General features: G+C 28.2%; 1 protein-coding gene across 1 annotated transcript in view; it reads right to left on the minus strand.

The window, feature by feature from the left end:
- The window catches only part of LOC126736684 (1-phosphatidylinositol 4,5-bisphosphate phosphodiesterase epsilon-1-like), a 201,417-nt gene that overhangs the window by 101,934 nt on the left and 82,531 nt on the right, over positions 1 to 16,952 (minus strand). The window contains exon 3 of the mRNA XM_050441179.1: positions 6,360 to 6,555. Within this exon, the coding sequence (XP_050297136.1) occupies positions 6,360 to 6,444 (85 nt within the window). The 5' untranslated portion in view covers positions 6,445 to 6,555. The remainder of the gene's footprint in view (positions 1 to 6,359; positions 6,556 to 16,952) is intronic.

A 16,952-nucleotide genomic window follows, 5' to 3' on the forward strand; every position in this document is an offset into this window, starting at 1 on the left:
ATGTATGATCTGGACCCAAGAACTTATAGCCTGATCAAAAATATGAAAAGGAGACGAAAGAGAATTATTTAATTTACTTAGACAGTTAAAACTATATACTTTTGAGAGCTTTACAATCGAGTATTGCCTAAAGTGTTTTCTTTTCTTCAGCTGTCTGGGATAAGTAAATTATGATCTAAGACTTCAGACTTAAAATCTTATAGAAAATATGAAAAGGAGAAAAGGAAGAGTAACCTATATCGTCCAGGCAGTTAAAACTATATTCTTTCGATCCCATGGATATATGCAATCTCAATTGCCAAAAAGTTGTTGTAAAATTTCATTTTAGGCAATTGAGTTGAGTTAAATTCAGATATCGACGAACGGTCTATTAAAAAACATTTATTAACACGAAGGGGCCTTAAACTAGGTGAACAAAAATATGAACAGCAACGGTATAAGCCAAGGCTTTTAAGTTTTTAAGATCTGTTGATCCTATTAAGGCATCGAAATCTTTATGCCAATTTAATGCTCTCATTTTAAATTCGTTTTTTATACCTAGCTCTTCTAGCAAAGAAATTTTTAAATATTTGGTCTCTTTATAAGTATTCTTACATGCTGTTACTTCGAAAGATTCGATACATATTTTGTCGGAATATTTGTTTGCAATTTTAGGAGATTGATAGAGTCAGAGGCACCGGAGTCATTTAAAATTGTCAACTGCTTTTGTGGCATAAGAGTATGAAAGCTCAATTTGTTGTGCTTCGTTATTTAAGTTGATGGCAGGTCTGGGCCTATTTGCGGAAAATTTGCGAAATTATCAATTTCAAAATTTTGTTCGGAATTGGGATTCGTTAAGGTGGGATCAAAAGAGGTTTCTTCATATTGAAGGTTTGGCTCGTAATATTTAGAATAATTCTGAATTTAACTGCCTGAAAATAAAATTAATTTACTTACAGCCCAGACTTATAGCCTGGCCAAAAAATATAAAAGGGGTAAGAGTAAGAATGATTTAAATCGTCCAGGCAGTTGTATAAACTATGATTTAAGGCCTGAGGTTTATAATCTGGCAGAAAATATAAAACAAGAAGAGGAAGAACGATCTAAATCGTCCAGACAGTCGAAATTGCATTCTTTTGATCCCTATAAAACTCGATAATCTCATGTGCCTGAAATGTTTTCACTGCCTGGAAAAAATAAATTATTACTTTAACCAGGGGATTTACAACTTGATTAAAATCCAAAAGGAAGAATAGAAGGAATGATTTAATTCGTCCAGGCACTGGAAACTATTTTCTTGCGATCTCAAGAAGCTTCACAATCTCATATTGCCTGAAATACTTTCTTTCTGTCAACTGCCTGTAATAAATAAATTATGACCTAAGACCTGAAACTTGACCTGAAAGAAAATGTAAAAATCAAGAAAGGTAGAATAATCTTAATGGTCCAAGCAGTCGAAATTGTATTCTATCGATCCCATAAAGCTCCGCAATCTCAATTGCCTGAAATGTCTTCATTTTCAACTGCCTGGAAGAAATAAATTATTATCTGAAGCCAGGGACGTCCAACAAAATATAAAAAAAGAGAATAATAAGAGTGATTTAATTCGTCCAGGCAGTTGAAATTATGTTTGATCCTATGCGGCTTAACAGTCTCAAATTGCCCGAAATTGTTTCTTTTTCTGCTGCCTGCAAAAAAATGATCTGAACCCAGGGACTTATAACCTTGACGAAAATATGAAAAGGAGAAGAAGAAGAATGATTTAGTTCGTCCAGGCACTTGAATATTCTAAATCGTCTAAGCAGTCGAAACTGTATTCTATCGATCCCATGAAGCTCCGCAATCTCAATTGCCTGAAATTATTTTATTTTCAACTGCCTGGAAAAAATAAATTATGGCCTGAACTCAGAGACATTTAATCTGGTCAAATATATGAAAAGGTGAAGAGGGAGACTGATTTAATTCATCCAGGTATTTGAAACTAAGTTCTTTTGATCTCATCAAGCTACACGATCACATATGGCCTCAAATGATTTTTTTAGCAGTCTGAAATAAATAAATTTTGTTTGAAGATATAAACCTGAAAAAAAAATATAAAAAAGAGAAGAGGCAAAATGGCCTAAATCGTCCAAGCAATTGTAACTGTATCTTTTCGATGTCATGAAGCTCCAAAATCTCAAACACCTGAAATGTCTTAATTTTCAACTGCCTGGAAGAAATAAATTATTATTTGAACTCAGGAACAAATAACCTCAAAAATATAAAAAGAAGAAGAGGAAGAACGGTTTAAAAAATCCAGGCTTACTGTAACTGTACTCTTTTGATTTTATGCAGCTTCATAATCTCATTATTGCCTGAAATATTTTCTTTTTTCAACTATCTGCAATAAATAAATTATGATTTAAGATCTGAGGTTTATAACCAGGAAGAAAGAATGAAAATGAGAAGAAGAAGAACGTCCTAAATTGCCCAGGCAGTTAAGACTATATTCTTTTAATCCCATGAATTTCATATAATCTCAATTGCCTGAAATATTCTCTTTTTTTAACTGCCTGGAATAAATAATTTATGATTTAAGGCCTGAAGTTTATAACCTGGCAGAAAATATAAAAAGGAGAAAAGGAAGAACGATCGAAATCATCTAGGCAGTCGAAATTATATTCTTTTGATCCCCGTAAAGCTCTATAATCTCAAGTGCATGAAATATCTTTATTTTTAACTGCCTGGAAGAAATAAATTATTATCTGAACCAAGGGACTTGCAACTTGATTAAAATACGAAAGCGAGAATAGAAAGAATGATTTAATTCGTCCAGGCCGTTGAAACTATGTTCTTGCGATCTCATGAAGCTTCACAATATCATATTGCCTGAAATATTTTCTTTCTGTCAACTGCATGTAATAAACAAATTATGATCTAAGACCTGAGACCTAAGATCCAAGACCTTAATCTGGTCAAATATATGAAAAGGTGAAGAGGGAGACTGATTTAATTCATCCAGGTAGTTGAAACTAAGTTCTTTTGATCTCATAAAGCTACACGATCACATATGGCCTCAAATAATTTTTTTTAACTGCCTGGAATAAATACATTTTGATTTAAGACTAAAGGCTTATGACCTGAAAGAAAATATAAAAAAGAGAAGAGGAAGAATGGCTTGGCCTAAATCGTTCAGGCAATTGAAACTGTATTCTTTCGATGTTAAGAAGCTCCACAATCTCAAATGCCTGAAATGTCTTAATTTTTAACTGCCTGGAAGAAATAAATTATTATTTAAACCCATGAACAAATAACCTGGTTAGAAATATGTAAAGAAGAAGAAAAAGAACAGTCTAAAACGTCCAGGCAGTTGTAACTGTACTCTTTTGATTTCATGCAGCTTCATAATCTCATTATTACCTGAAATGCTTTCTTTTTTCAACTATCTGTAATAAAAAAATTATGATTTAAGATCTGAGGTTTATAACCGGGAAGAAAGAATGAAAATGAGGAGAAGAAGAACGTCCTAATTTGCCCAGACAGCTAAAACTATATTCTTTTAATCCCATGAATTTCATACAATCTTAATAGCCTAAAATATTTTCATTTTCAACTGCCTAGAATAAATAAATTATCATCTTAGACTTAAGGCTTATAACCTACTTGAACATTTAAAAAAGATAAGAGAGAGAATGATTTAATTCGTTCAAACAGTTGAAACTATATGTGGAAATGTCTTCTTTTTTCAACTGCCCGGAATAAATAAATTATGATTTAAGACCTGAGGTTGATAACCTGGAGGAAAGAATGAAAATTAGGTGAAGAAGAACGTCCTAAATTGCCCAGACAGCTAAGACTAAATTATTTTAATCCCATGAATTTCATTCAATCTCAATAGCCTGAAATATTTTCATTTTATACTGCCTAGAATAAATAAATTATGATCTTAGATCTAAGACTTATAACCTAGCTGAACATTTAAGAATAAAAGAGAGAGAATTATTTAATTCGTTGAAACAGTTGAAACTATATGTGGAAATGTTTTCTTTTTTCAACTGCCTGGAATAAATAAATTATGATTTAAGATCTGAGAAGAAAGAATGAAAATGAGAAGAAGAAGAACGTCCTAAATCGCTCAGACAACTAAAACTATATTCTTTTAATCCCGTGAATTTTATACAATCTCAATTGCTTGAAATATTTTTATTTTCAACTGCCTACAATAAATAAATTATCATCTTAGACTTAAGGCTTATAACCTAGTTGAACATTTAAGAAAGATAAGAGAGAGAATTATTTAATTCGTTGAAACAGTTGAAACTATATGTTGAAATGTTTTCTTTTTTCAACTGCCTGGAATAAATAAATTATGATTTAAGACCTGAGGTTTATAACCTAGAAGAAAGAATGAAAATAAGAAGAAGAAGCACGTCCTAAAGTGGCCAGGCAGTTAAGACTAAATTCTTTTAATCCCATGAATTTCATTAAATCTCAATAGCCTGAAATATTTTCATTTTCAACTGCCTAGAATAAATAAATTATGATCTTAAACTTAAGGCTTATAACCTAGTTAAACATCTAAAAAAAGATAAGAGAAAGAATGATTTAATTCCTTCAAACAGTTGAAACTATATGTTGAAATGTTTTCTTTTTTCAACTGCCTGGAATAAATAAATTATCATTTAAAACGTAAGCTGTTTCTATTTTCAACTGCCTGGAAGAAAATATAATAAGGAGAAGAGCAGGAACGAATTAAATCGTACACGCAGTTGAAACTGTAATCTTTTGATCCTACGAAACTTCACAATCTCACTTGCCTGAAATGTTTTTATTTTCAACTGCCTGAAATAAATAAATTATGATTTTAGACCTAAGGCTTATAACTTGGTTAAAAATATGAAAAGAAATAAACGAATGAATAAATTTAATTCGTCCAGGTAATATCAATGGATAGTATCAATATTTTTTTAAGTTTATTGAACTTCAAAACAGCGATATCTGCAAGGAAACTTGCAGGAATCTTCTCAATAATTTTTGTAAAGCCGTTGATAGTATCAGGGTTTTTTTTATTTATTGAAAAATTCATCAGCTTTTATACGAAGCTTAACTTAATACCTATAATCTGACCCTTAAAAACTGCCCTAATTATGTTCTTTTACAATCTGAATGGCATGAATCAATGGAAACTTCATTAAAAAACACATCGACTAGATAAAATGTAATATTTAAACCATGAAAGTGCTATACTTTGAAAATAATGATAAAGCTTACTTAGAAAAATTCCATGATTAACTCTATCAAAAATTTTTTGATAAATCACAAAAAACTATTACTCCTTTAGCATAAATTCCCGAATATAAATCCCGAAGTTCTTGCTTGATGTATCCACTCTTAAGTCACAGAAGAATTAGCAGTTCTAGTGGTTTATTGTCTATTACTTTACACCTTACTGGATCTTTGGAAAAGTTTTACGGGTTTTGTTTTATTAATGGAAATTGACATATTGTATTTACGACTACTGTAACAAAATGTATGTTTGCGTTTGCAGATCGTTTTCCATTTCTGCTAGGATTACCGTATCATCCGCATAATACACCATGCTGATTAGTTAGTTGTTCAGTCTGTATCCCTTGATCATTGTCAAAACGACAAGAAATGGACTATGGAAGTCTATCACACTGTCTTATTCCTCTTAGTCTGATGGTCCAGTTTTTTGCTGTACTTTGTTCAATGCTTTTGTTAGATTAATAAAACATACATTATCAGGGTAACTGAATTCGATGTCTCAAAATAAACAGGACATTAGTTATTAATCTATTCTTCACAATTCTTTGTTGTTCATCTTTGTTTTTGATGGTCTGTTCCAAGATGCTTTTGATAATACTGGTGAGCAGTAATAATGGCTTTCATTGGGAATTTTGTCCACTTCCGAAGCTTTTCTGTTATTCAGGTTTTTAATCCTCACAATAACTTCTTCCACTGTAACCATTAGTCTAATCGTAACTTCTTTCTGGGTTCCTTGTTACTGAGGTTCTCCCTGTATCGTCAAGTAAGTTTCTAAAATATGTCTACCACTAGGTCAGAGGAACCTTTTAGTTCGGATGTATTTGTTTACGGATTTCTCTCTTTTTTTGACAATCATCCAAAGTTTTTTCTGGACTTCAGTTAAAACATTTAATTAAATTAGTCAGTTTAATTATTGCAAATTGAGCGGAGTCAGAAAAATGTGTACTAAAATCTCCAGCCAGCAGTATCACAGTTGAATAAATAGAAAACAGAGATCATAAGGCTTCTAATCTATTAAAAAACACAGCAATTTCAGAAGTGGGAAATGTTTTCTCATTCATCTAATCCTAAACATACACACCAATTAATTTTAATTAAATTAAAACTTATCTTACCGTCAGATTGAGGCAGAGGGTGCACATGAATGTAAGGCCCTTCTATCTGGAATCGTTTCCTTAAAGGGCCGTCTAATTCACGCATTGCCCCAATAAAAGGGCAGGCCGGACTCCGACGACGGGAGCCCCCGAGCTCATTGGCCCCACCCAAGGAGGCCCCCTATCAATTTAGGGCTCACTCGGAAGGACCCGACACCTGAAACAGAGCGGAGGAGCATGTGAAATTTTTAAATGAAAAATTCCATTGTGCAGGGATGTTTTATAAAGGGAAGCCGATGCACCGCCGGGGGCTAAAGGGAGTAAATCTTTTTCAGTCAGGGTGAAATTGAGGCTCTCAAATGGAGTTCGTGACCTTTGAGCTGTATGATAATGGAGCGCCCACATGTAGTGATTTTTTGTTTTAGGGAGGAGTGTGGGTGCCGTTTGAGGGAGGAATGCGAATTCAGTAATAAGTTATTATAATATTTAAATCGACTGTAGAGGGGTTTTATGAGGTTTCTGGCTTATGAAAAGAGATTTACCGTGCTATTTTTTAATGAAACTAAAGATACACTAATCAAATTTGTTATAGCTATTTTAGGTTTTATGCTACAGAGTGATTTAGAAAAAATATCATTTTCAGTCATCCCCTCTGAATATATTAAAAAAGTATGAACTGATATTGCTAGATTTAGTTTTTTGCGTAAAATTCAATTACTTAATTTTCTTTTTGCGGTAGTGCATTGCTAGTATTTCTGTTTATCTCGTATTTATACCGTTTAACATTTATTGACAGTTTAAATATTGTCTTGTCCATTTATGCAGAAAATTTCGTTTTTTTCAAAAATTTAGGGTTTTAAAAATAAAAAAGTCACTCGTCATACATTACTAATAAAAGAATTTTGCAAAGATTTTAATCATGCAAAATCCAATTAGGCGTCCATAAGAAATAACAAAACAGATGATGGGTGGTAAAAGACGAAACATCGAATTAAAAATATAAAGACACCGTCATGTAGCATGAGAAAAAGTGGCAATGTCAAAGGGCAAACTACTTTAAAATCAAATAAGAATTAAGTTGAGAAAAAAATAAAATCAATTTTCATAATTTCGTATTTTTTCGAATATCTTCGAAACTGTTCGGAATTTGTGATTTTTTTAAACAGCATATTGTTAAGCTAAAAAACTCTCAACTTTATCCTAAATTAACCATCTTCGTATCTCTTATAGATTCCGAGATCCCGATGTTGAGAGTCGAATTTGAAACACCTTTTATATTTTTATAAATAACGTGACAAAATGACTAACGTTCAACTTATTAATTAATTAATTTATAGGTACCGTTCAAGTTAAAAATATTTAAGAAATCAGGCATTCCAGGCTATTTCAGGCACTTTACTTTAATTTATGTCTCAAATGCCTAGAATAATGAATTAATTTATTAATGACGTTAAATTAAAATTAATTTACAATTCCAGGCAATCGAGCTGTAGATTTATTACTGTTTTATGTATTTTAATTAAAAATTTGCCTCAAGCGCCTGGACGCATTAATCAATTAATTTATAGTAAAAATTATTTTTTTAATTCCAGGCAAACCTGCTATAGATTTCTTTCTATTCCAGGTACTTTAAATAAAATTATGACTCAAATCTCTGGAATAATGAATTAATTTATTAATGTTTAAATTAAAATAAATGTACAATTTCAGGCAATCGAGCTGAAGGTTTCTTACCATTTCAGGTGCTTTAATTAAATATTTGCCTTAAACGCCTAAAATAATTATTTTATTAAGTAATCACGTTTAAATAAAAATATAATTTTCAAATCCAGACACTTCAAATGTTTGTACTAATTAATTAAATGATTTATAATTAACATTTAAGGTAATATTATTTTACAATTTCTTATGACTTATGACTAAAGTGTAAGAAATTAGGAACTTATATATTAAGGATGTTTAAGTTAAAATTAATTTTCAAATCCAGACGGCTTAATTATAATTATGTGCCAAATGCCTCGACTAATTAATAAATGATTGATAGTTTAAGTGAACGTTTAAGGTAATAATATTTTACAATTTCAGACACTTAAGTTGAAACTATGACTTAAATGTCTGGAATAATGAACTAATTTATTAATAATGTTTAAATTATAATAAATTCACAGTTCCAGGCTGTCGCGCTGTAGATTTTTTTACCATTTCAGGTGCTTTAATTAAATTTATGTCCCCAATGCCTGGAATAATAAACTAAATTAATGATATTTAATTTTAATTAGATTTACAGCTCCAGGCAGTCGAGCTGCTTTAATTAAAAATTTGCCTAAAACTCTTACACTAATTAATTCATTAATTAATTTATAGTTCTAAATTAATTATATTTTATAACTACAAATCAAGTTAAAATTATTTTACCATTCCAAGCAATCGCGCTGTAAATTTCTTACTATTTCAGGTAATTTAATTAAAATTATAACTCAATTGCCTAGAATAATGAATTAATTTATTAATAACGTTTAAATAAAAAATAATTTTAAAATCCGGGCACTTCAATTAAAATTATGCCCCCAATGCCTGGACTAATTAATTAAATAATTTATATTTAATATTATTTTATAATATAAGATACTTTAAATGAAACTATGACTTAAGCGTCTGGAATAGGGAACTGATATATTAGGGATGTTTAAATTAAAATTAATTCATTAATGACATTTAAATAAAAATTAAATTTCAAATCCAAACACTTTAATTAAAATTATGACCCAAATGGCTGCGCTAATTAATTAAATAATTAAGGTAATATTTTAATATCTTACAACTTTAGACACTTTAGTTAAAAATATTACTTAAATATTATATGTTTTTCATTATTCCAGATGAACTAATTTATTAATGATGTTTAAATTAAAATTAATTTACAATTCCAGGCAGTCGACCATTTAAGGCTTTTTAATTAAAAATTTGCCTCAAGTGCCTAAACTTATTCATTAGTTAATTTATAGTAAACTTTCAAGTTAAAATGATTAATTTAATAATGAGGTTTAAATAAAAATTAATTTACAATTCCAGGCAGTCGACCATTTTAGGCTTTTTAATTAAAAATTTGCTTCAAGCGCCTAAACTTATTCATTAATTAATTTATAGTAAACTTTCAACTTAAAATGATTAATTTATTAATAAGTTTAAAATAAAAATTAATTTTCAAATCCAGGTACTTTAATTAAATTTATGCTCCCAATATCGGTACTAATCAATTAAATGATTTATAGTTAGCGTTTAAGGTAATAATATGTTACAATATCAGACACTTTTGTTAAGACTATAACTTAAAAATCTGGAATAATAAACTAATTTATAAATAACGTTTAAATTAAGATTAATTTACCACTCCAGGCAGTCGAGCTGTAGATTTATAATGATTTCATGCACTTTAATTTAAAATTTGACTTAAACGCCTGGACTTATTAATTAATTAATTTATAGTTAAAATATATTTTTCTAATTCTAGGCAATCGTGCTATAGATTTCTTACTGTTCCAGGCACTTTAATGAAAATTATGACTCACATCTCTGGAATAATGAATTTATTAATTAATCGTTTAAATAAAAATATAATTGTCAAATTCATACACTTTAAATAAAATAATGCCCCAAATGTTTGTACTAATTATTTATATGATTTTTAATTAATGTTTAAGGTAATAATATTTTACAATTTCAGACACTTCAGTTAGAACTTATATATTAGGGATGTTTAAATTAAAATAAATTTTCAAATCCAGGCAGCTTAATTAAAATTATGCGCCAAATGCCTCGACTAATTAATTAAATAATTAATAGTTAACGTATAAGGTAATAATGTTTTACAATTTCAGACATTTAAGTTAGAACTTATATATTAGGAATGTTTAAATTAAAATTAATTTTCAAATCCAGGCATCTTAGTTAAAATTATGAGCCAAGTTCCTAGACTAATTAATTAAATGATTAATTGTTAACGTTTAAAATAATAATATTTTACAATTTTAGACCCTTTAGTTAAAACTATGACTTAAATATCTGAAATAATAAACTAATTTATTAGTAATGTTTAAATTAAATTAGATTCACAGTTCCAGGCTGTCGCGCTGTAGATTTTTTTACCATTTCAGGCACTTTAATTAAAGATTTGCCTCAATTATTAATTAAATAAGTAATTTATAGTTATAAATTAATTATATTTAATAACTACAGTTCAAGTTAAAATTATTTTACAATTATTAATGATGTTTAAATTAAAATTAATTTACAATTCCAGGCAGTCGACCATTTTAGGCTTTTTAATTAAAAATTTGCCTCAAGCGCCTAAACTTATTAACTAATTAATTCATAGTAAACTTTTAATTTAAAATGAATTAATTTATTATTGAGGTTTAAATAAAAATTAATTTTCAAATCCAGGTACTTTAATTAAATGTATGCTCCCAATATCGGTACTAATCAATTAAATAATTTATAGTTAGCGTTTAAGGTAATAATATTTTACAATATCAGACACTTTTGTTAAAACTATAACTTACATATCTGGAATAATAAGCTAATTTATTAATGACGTTTAAATTAAGATAAATTAACTCCAGGCAGTCGAGCTGTAGATTTATAATTATTTCAGGCACTTTAATTAAAAATTTGCCTTAAAGGCCTGGACTTAATGGAATAATTGTAATTAATTAATTCATTTGCAGCTAACTTTCAAGCTAAAATTATTTTTTAAGTCCAGGCAACTGTGCTGTAGATTTCTTACTATTTAAGGCACTTTAGTTAAAATTATAACTTAAATGTCTGGAATAATGACAGCAATGCCACAGAAACAGCAGAACACCTGCTCTGTGAATGCCCGACCCAACTCTGCAAGAGGCTCAAGTACCTGGAAGGGGTACAACCAACACCTCAAGAAGTGGGACAACTACCTCCCAAAAATATAGCTTTGTACGGCAGAAGTCTAAGACTTTTTGAGACAAACTAAGACAAGTAGAGTTATGCACAAAATATCTCACAGGTAGCAGTGCTGAGCGGCGGATCAGCCGAAACGACTCCCTTCTCAATCTACAATCTACAAATCTGGAATAATGAACTAATTTATTAATAATGTTTAAATTATATTAGATTTACAGTTCTAGGCTGTCGCGCTGTAGATATTTATACCATTTCAGGCGCTTTAATTAAAAATTTGCTTCAAACTCCTGTACTTATTAATTAAATAAGTAATTTATAGTTAAAAATTAATTATATTTACAATTCCAGGTAATCGTGCTGTAAATTTCTTACTATTTCAGGTAATTTAATTCAAATTATCACTTAATTGCCTAGAATAATGAATTAATTTATTAATGACGTTTAAATAAGAATTAATTTTAAAATTCGGGAACTTCAATTAAAATTATGCCCCCAATGCCTGGACTAATTAATTAAATAATTTATATTTGATATTATTTTACAATATAAGATACTTTAAATAAAACTATGACTTAAGCGTCTGGAATAGGGAACTAATATATTAAGGATGTTTAAATTAAAATTAATTTACAATTTTAGGCAGTCGAGCTGTAGGTTTTTTACCATTTCAGGTGCTTAAATTAAAAATTTGCGTTAAACGTCTGGATTTAATAATTTAACTTATAGTAACTATTTCTTTTATTCCAAGCAATCATGCTATAATTACTTACTATTTGAAGCATTTTAATTAAAATTATGAGTCATATGCCTGGAATAACACATAATTTATTAATGACAATTAAATAAAAATTAACTTTCAAATCCAAACACTTTAATTAAAATTATGACCCAAATGTCTGCGCTAATTAATTAAATGACTTATAGTTAAAGTAATAATATTTTACAATTTTAGACACGTTAGTTAAAAATATTACTTAAATGTCTGGAAAAATGAACTAATTTATTAATGATGTTTAAATTAAAATTAATTTACAATTTCAGGTAGTCGACCATTTCAGGCTCATTAATTAAAAATTTTCCTCAAGCGCCTAAACCTATTAATTAATTAATTTATAGTAAACTTTCAAGTTAAAATTAATTAGTTTATTAATGAGGTTTAAATAAAAATTAATTTTCAAATCCAGGTACTTTAATTAAATTTATGCTCCCAATATCGGTACTAATCAATTAAATGATTTATAGTTAGCGTTTAAGGTAATAATATTTTACAATATCAGACACTTTTGTTAAAACTATAACTTAAATATCTGGAATAATAAGCTAATTTATTAATAATGTTTAAATTAAAATTAATTTACAATTCCAGGTAGTCGACCATTTTAGGCTTTTTAATTAAAAATTTGCCTCAAGCGCCTAAACTTTATAACTAATTAATTTATAGTAAACTTTTAAGTTAAAATGAATTAATTTATTAATCGCCTGGAATATAAAATTCGAGAGCCTGGACGAAATAAAAAAATTGATCCTATTATATCCTGGCAGACATCAAAAAAAGTCCGAAAATGATCCTGGAATCATATAAATCCGAAAAATAATTTCAAATTTATTTAAGACAAGAAATGATTTAAATTCCTGAAACAGTAAAATAAAAAGACGCATGCATCTGAACATGCATTTTATGAAACTCCTTTATGCAATAAGACTTCAAAAACATTTCAACTTATTCCAATGTTTTCCTGGCATCTACCCCATCCAGGCTATTAAGGCTCCCTATATAAATTAGAACAAAGACCCCGCAGGTTAAGAACTCCTTTACTGCGAGGCAATTTGGAAGGATTTACTCCTTTTTGAGGTTAGAAGGAAATGTGTGAAGGTTTAATATATGTATCTCTGTTCTCTAAAAAGGGGTCCTTTTATGGAGTAGTTTATTACTGTGCATTGTTTATGACTGAAAGAAGGAGCGAAATGGTAAGAAGAAGTAAGGAAAAATAATGAGTAATGTGGGCGGTAAAATTGTAAATATGTGGGCAAATTTTTGTATTTAAATTAAATAAAAAAATTATCGTAGGAGTTAAATGTATGTATATTCCAACATAATAAAACTCCCTAATTCCTGGATTCTTTAACAGGTTTTTTGGCATTTAAGTTAAAAAAAAACCCCTGCTAAAGGGCCTACGTTATGATTACGTAATGGGATGTTAAAGGCCCCAGGGACGACTGGAAATAACGTGTAAATGTTGCTTTTAGATCGCAAAGGGTTGATATCGAACACGCGTCCATTAGCGTTATTATGAGCGTCGCGACGCGTAAGGTAATTGGATTTTACGCGCGGTAAAAATAATAAAAGCTAGTCTTTTGATATGTGAACGTTGAAATGAGTGAATGTGAACGTTCGATTTGACTTATAAATTGGAAAAATACAATTTTTAGGCTTTAAAGGATACGGAATATGAGATTTTGCTTTTTAAAAATTTCACAATTTTCCTTAAGCTTCTTAAAAAAATTTAAAAATTAAAGATCTTTGAAAAAAATCCTGGAAAAAATATTATGTTTATTAAAATGGCTCAAGAATTCAAAATTTTAACCTTCAAACATATTATTTGATTATTAAAGAATTTCAGATTTTAGCCTAAAAAATTAGAAATTCAAAAATCCTAAAAATTCCTACCTGAGAGAATCTAGGATCATGAAATCACAAAAATTCCCTAAAGTTTGAAAATTATAGATATATGAAAGTTTATGATTTAGTTGGAAATTACGGAATATTTTTACAAATTTTGATTTAAAATCATTGAAACTTCTCGAGAAGTAAAAATTTCCACTATAAATGTCAAAATATTGATACTGACATTCTTGGCTTAAGAATTCATCCAAAGTTTACAAAAATTTCGTAAAATTCAAAAAATTTCAAGGATTTAAAAGTCCCATAAATTTAATTTTTTTTTTTAGAACTCCTGGTATATTTACAATTTTTTTTTAATTCTTAGATTTCTTTTAGGAAATTTTTGAAATCTCATAGATTTGACTTCAAAACTTTTTTAAAATATGAAAAACTGAAAACCGAAAAAATTTCTGTTCTAGAGTTCCTTAATGGAAAAAATCTAAAATCATAATTTTTAAAAATCATGCATAGATATCCGAAAGTATAGATCATGACAATTCAAAAAATAAATTTCTTTAGAATTTTAGAATATTTCAAAATGTTGATTTAAAATATTAGAAATCATTGAAACTTTTTCAAGGAGTAATTTTTTTATTTAAAAAAATCTCAAAATTTGTAAGAATCTCAAGGACTTAACGAGTAAAACATAAGTTAAAGATTAAATCCAAGTTTTAAAGTCAAATGTATTCGAAAATTTCGAATTCTAGGCTGCAAAAATTTAACTTTATGGTTCAAAATAATCTATTATAACTATGATAGAAATTTTTGAAAATTTCACCAAATTCCTTTAATTTCAAAAAAGCTCCAGTGTTCCTTAAAGGTAATTTTAAAAATCTTCTAGTTTTTAAGAAATGTATTTTTAAACCTTCTTTAAATTATAAAAAATGCCTAACTGAAATACCTTTTTTGGAATCCTTTACTAAAAAAAACCAAAAATAATTAAATTTTAAAAACTACCGAATCTTTAATTTCTAAATTAAAAAATACCAAAATTTGTAGAAATTCCAAGTATTTTTAATCATTCCTTAAGTGTTTTTTATTTGGTAATTATTCATTATCGAATTGAAAAAATATTTAATGCGTCAAAAGCTTCTTTAAGTAGGTATATTTGCATTTTTCTAAGTCCTAAAAAATTCTGCATCTGTGCATTTCTATAGTTTAGAAAAGTTATTAAAATTTCCATAAAATATAAAAAAATCTTTGATAAAAAATTTAAAATATTGAAAAAATGAATATTTTTGGTTTAAAATAACGGATTGTGAGGGTCATGTCTATATATTTTAACTTTAAATATTACAGGATTGGATGAGGATACAGTGACTGACAGATGAGGGTATTAAAAATATTTGAAAATTCAGCAAATTCCATCAAATTCAAAAAATAATTAATACTGTAAAAGCTTTAAATTTAATTATTTTATGTATATTTGCAACTTTTTTCTTTAAAATTCTGGTATTCCTTAAAGAATGATGTTACCGTAGGCATTACCATTTTTCAAAAATTTATTTTTAAAATGTAAAACATTCATAATCGCAGAATCCAAAATATCAGAATATTTTAAATTTAAGGCTGTAAAAAATAAAATTTCTGGTTCAAAATAATTAATTATAAGAGTGTTGAAAATTGCATAAAGAAATTACCAAGAATATTTTAAGGCTTCAAAGGCACTTAGAATTCTTTTTTTTATAATTCTTTAGAAATAGCAGTAATTGTTTTAAATCCTCTTTAAAAGGTTAAAAATACCTAATAGTAAAGACCATTTAGGAATTATTATTTTGAAAAAAACTTAAAATTTCAACTAAAGTTAAGAACATTTATATACATTTTTAGATTGCAAATCACAATATCTCAAGCAGTTGTATTCTTCTTGTGAATTCTCTAGAAATTTTTTCGAAATTTAAAATAACCATAATTTAAAACAAAAAATGGTCAAAATCGACCTTTTAAAAATTCTGGAATTAAAATTACTTCCAACTCCTAGGTATTCCAAAAAGTGTTTATAAAATTTAAGCTTCAAATAATAAAAATTTACGATTTGTTTTCTTGCAGATTTTTTACAATTTTGACATTTAAAGATACCAAAAGAATATTAAAAAGTCTATCAATATAACTTCTAGAAATTCTGAAATAATGTAACATTTAAATTGATATAAAATTATAAACACACTTTTGGGTTCACACCACCGGACCTTTTTTATATATTTCTTTAGATTTTCAGAAAATTTAAAGAAAAACTGAAAATATCAATATTGAAAAATTAAGAAAAAAAATATAATTAATTTTTAAAAGGTGAAGAATACAAACATTGAATATATTCAAAAAGTTTTCTATTTCAATCAATTTAAAAGCAGAAGCCTTCATCTTCTCTATTACATCAAGCCTCAACGAAATGTGTCCCATGATCGCAGCTGTCACAGAATAAAAATATCAAGATAAGAAGTGGATTAACCCGTAAATTAAAAATCTAATGCGTGAGAGGGATAGTCTGTATAAAAGAGCCATTTTACATAAAAGTGAAGACATATGGGCAGAGTATAAATCAAGACGAAATGATATCTAATACTGTTCCTATATATGAAAAGGTCTTAGAGGTATGTGTAAAAGAGCAATTACTGCAGTTCTGTGATAACAACCAAATTATAGTTCCTAACCAATCTTGCTTTCGTGAACGTCATTCATGTGAATCTGTACTTCTGAATATCTGTGATAATTTTTTAAAGGCAATTGACTCAGGTAATTATGTGCTGGCTGTGTTTTTGGATTTTAAAAGGGCGTTTGAAACTGTTGATAGAGATATATTGTTGGGTAAGTTAGAGCACATAGGAATTAAGCTGAACGTTTTAAAATGATTAAAGTCTTATTTGTGTAATAGGTTACAATGTGTGAAGTTTAATAATGCTATGTCTGAAACTGTAAATGTCGATGTCGGTGTGCCCCAAGGTACTGTTCTGGGTCCATTATTGTTTTTATTTTACATTAATGATATGGTTAGGGTGGCTCAAAAATCAAATATT

Source organism: Anthonomus grandis, chromosome 5 (assembly GCF_022605725.1).
Source record: "Anthonomus grandis grandis chromosome 5, icAntGran1.3, whole genome shotgun sequence".
NCBI lineage: Eukaryota > Metazoa > Arthropoda > Insecta > Coleoptera > Curculionidae > Anthonomus > Anthonomus grandis.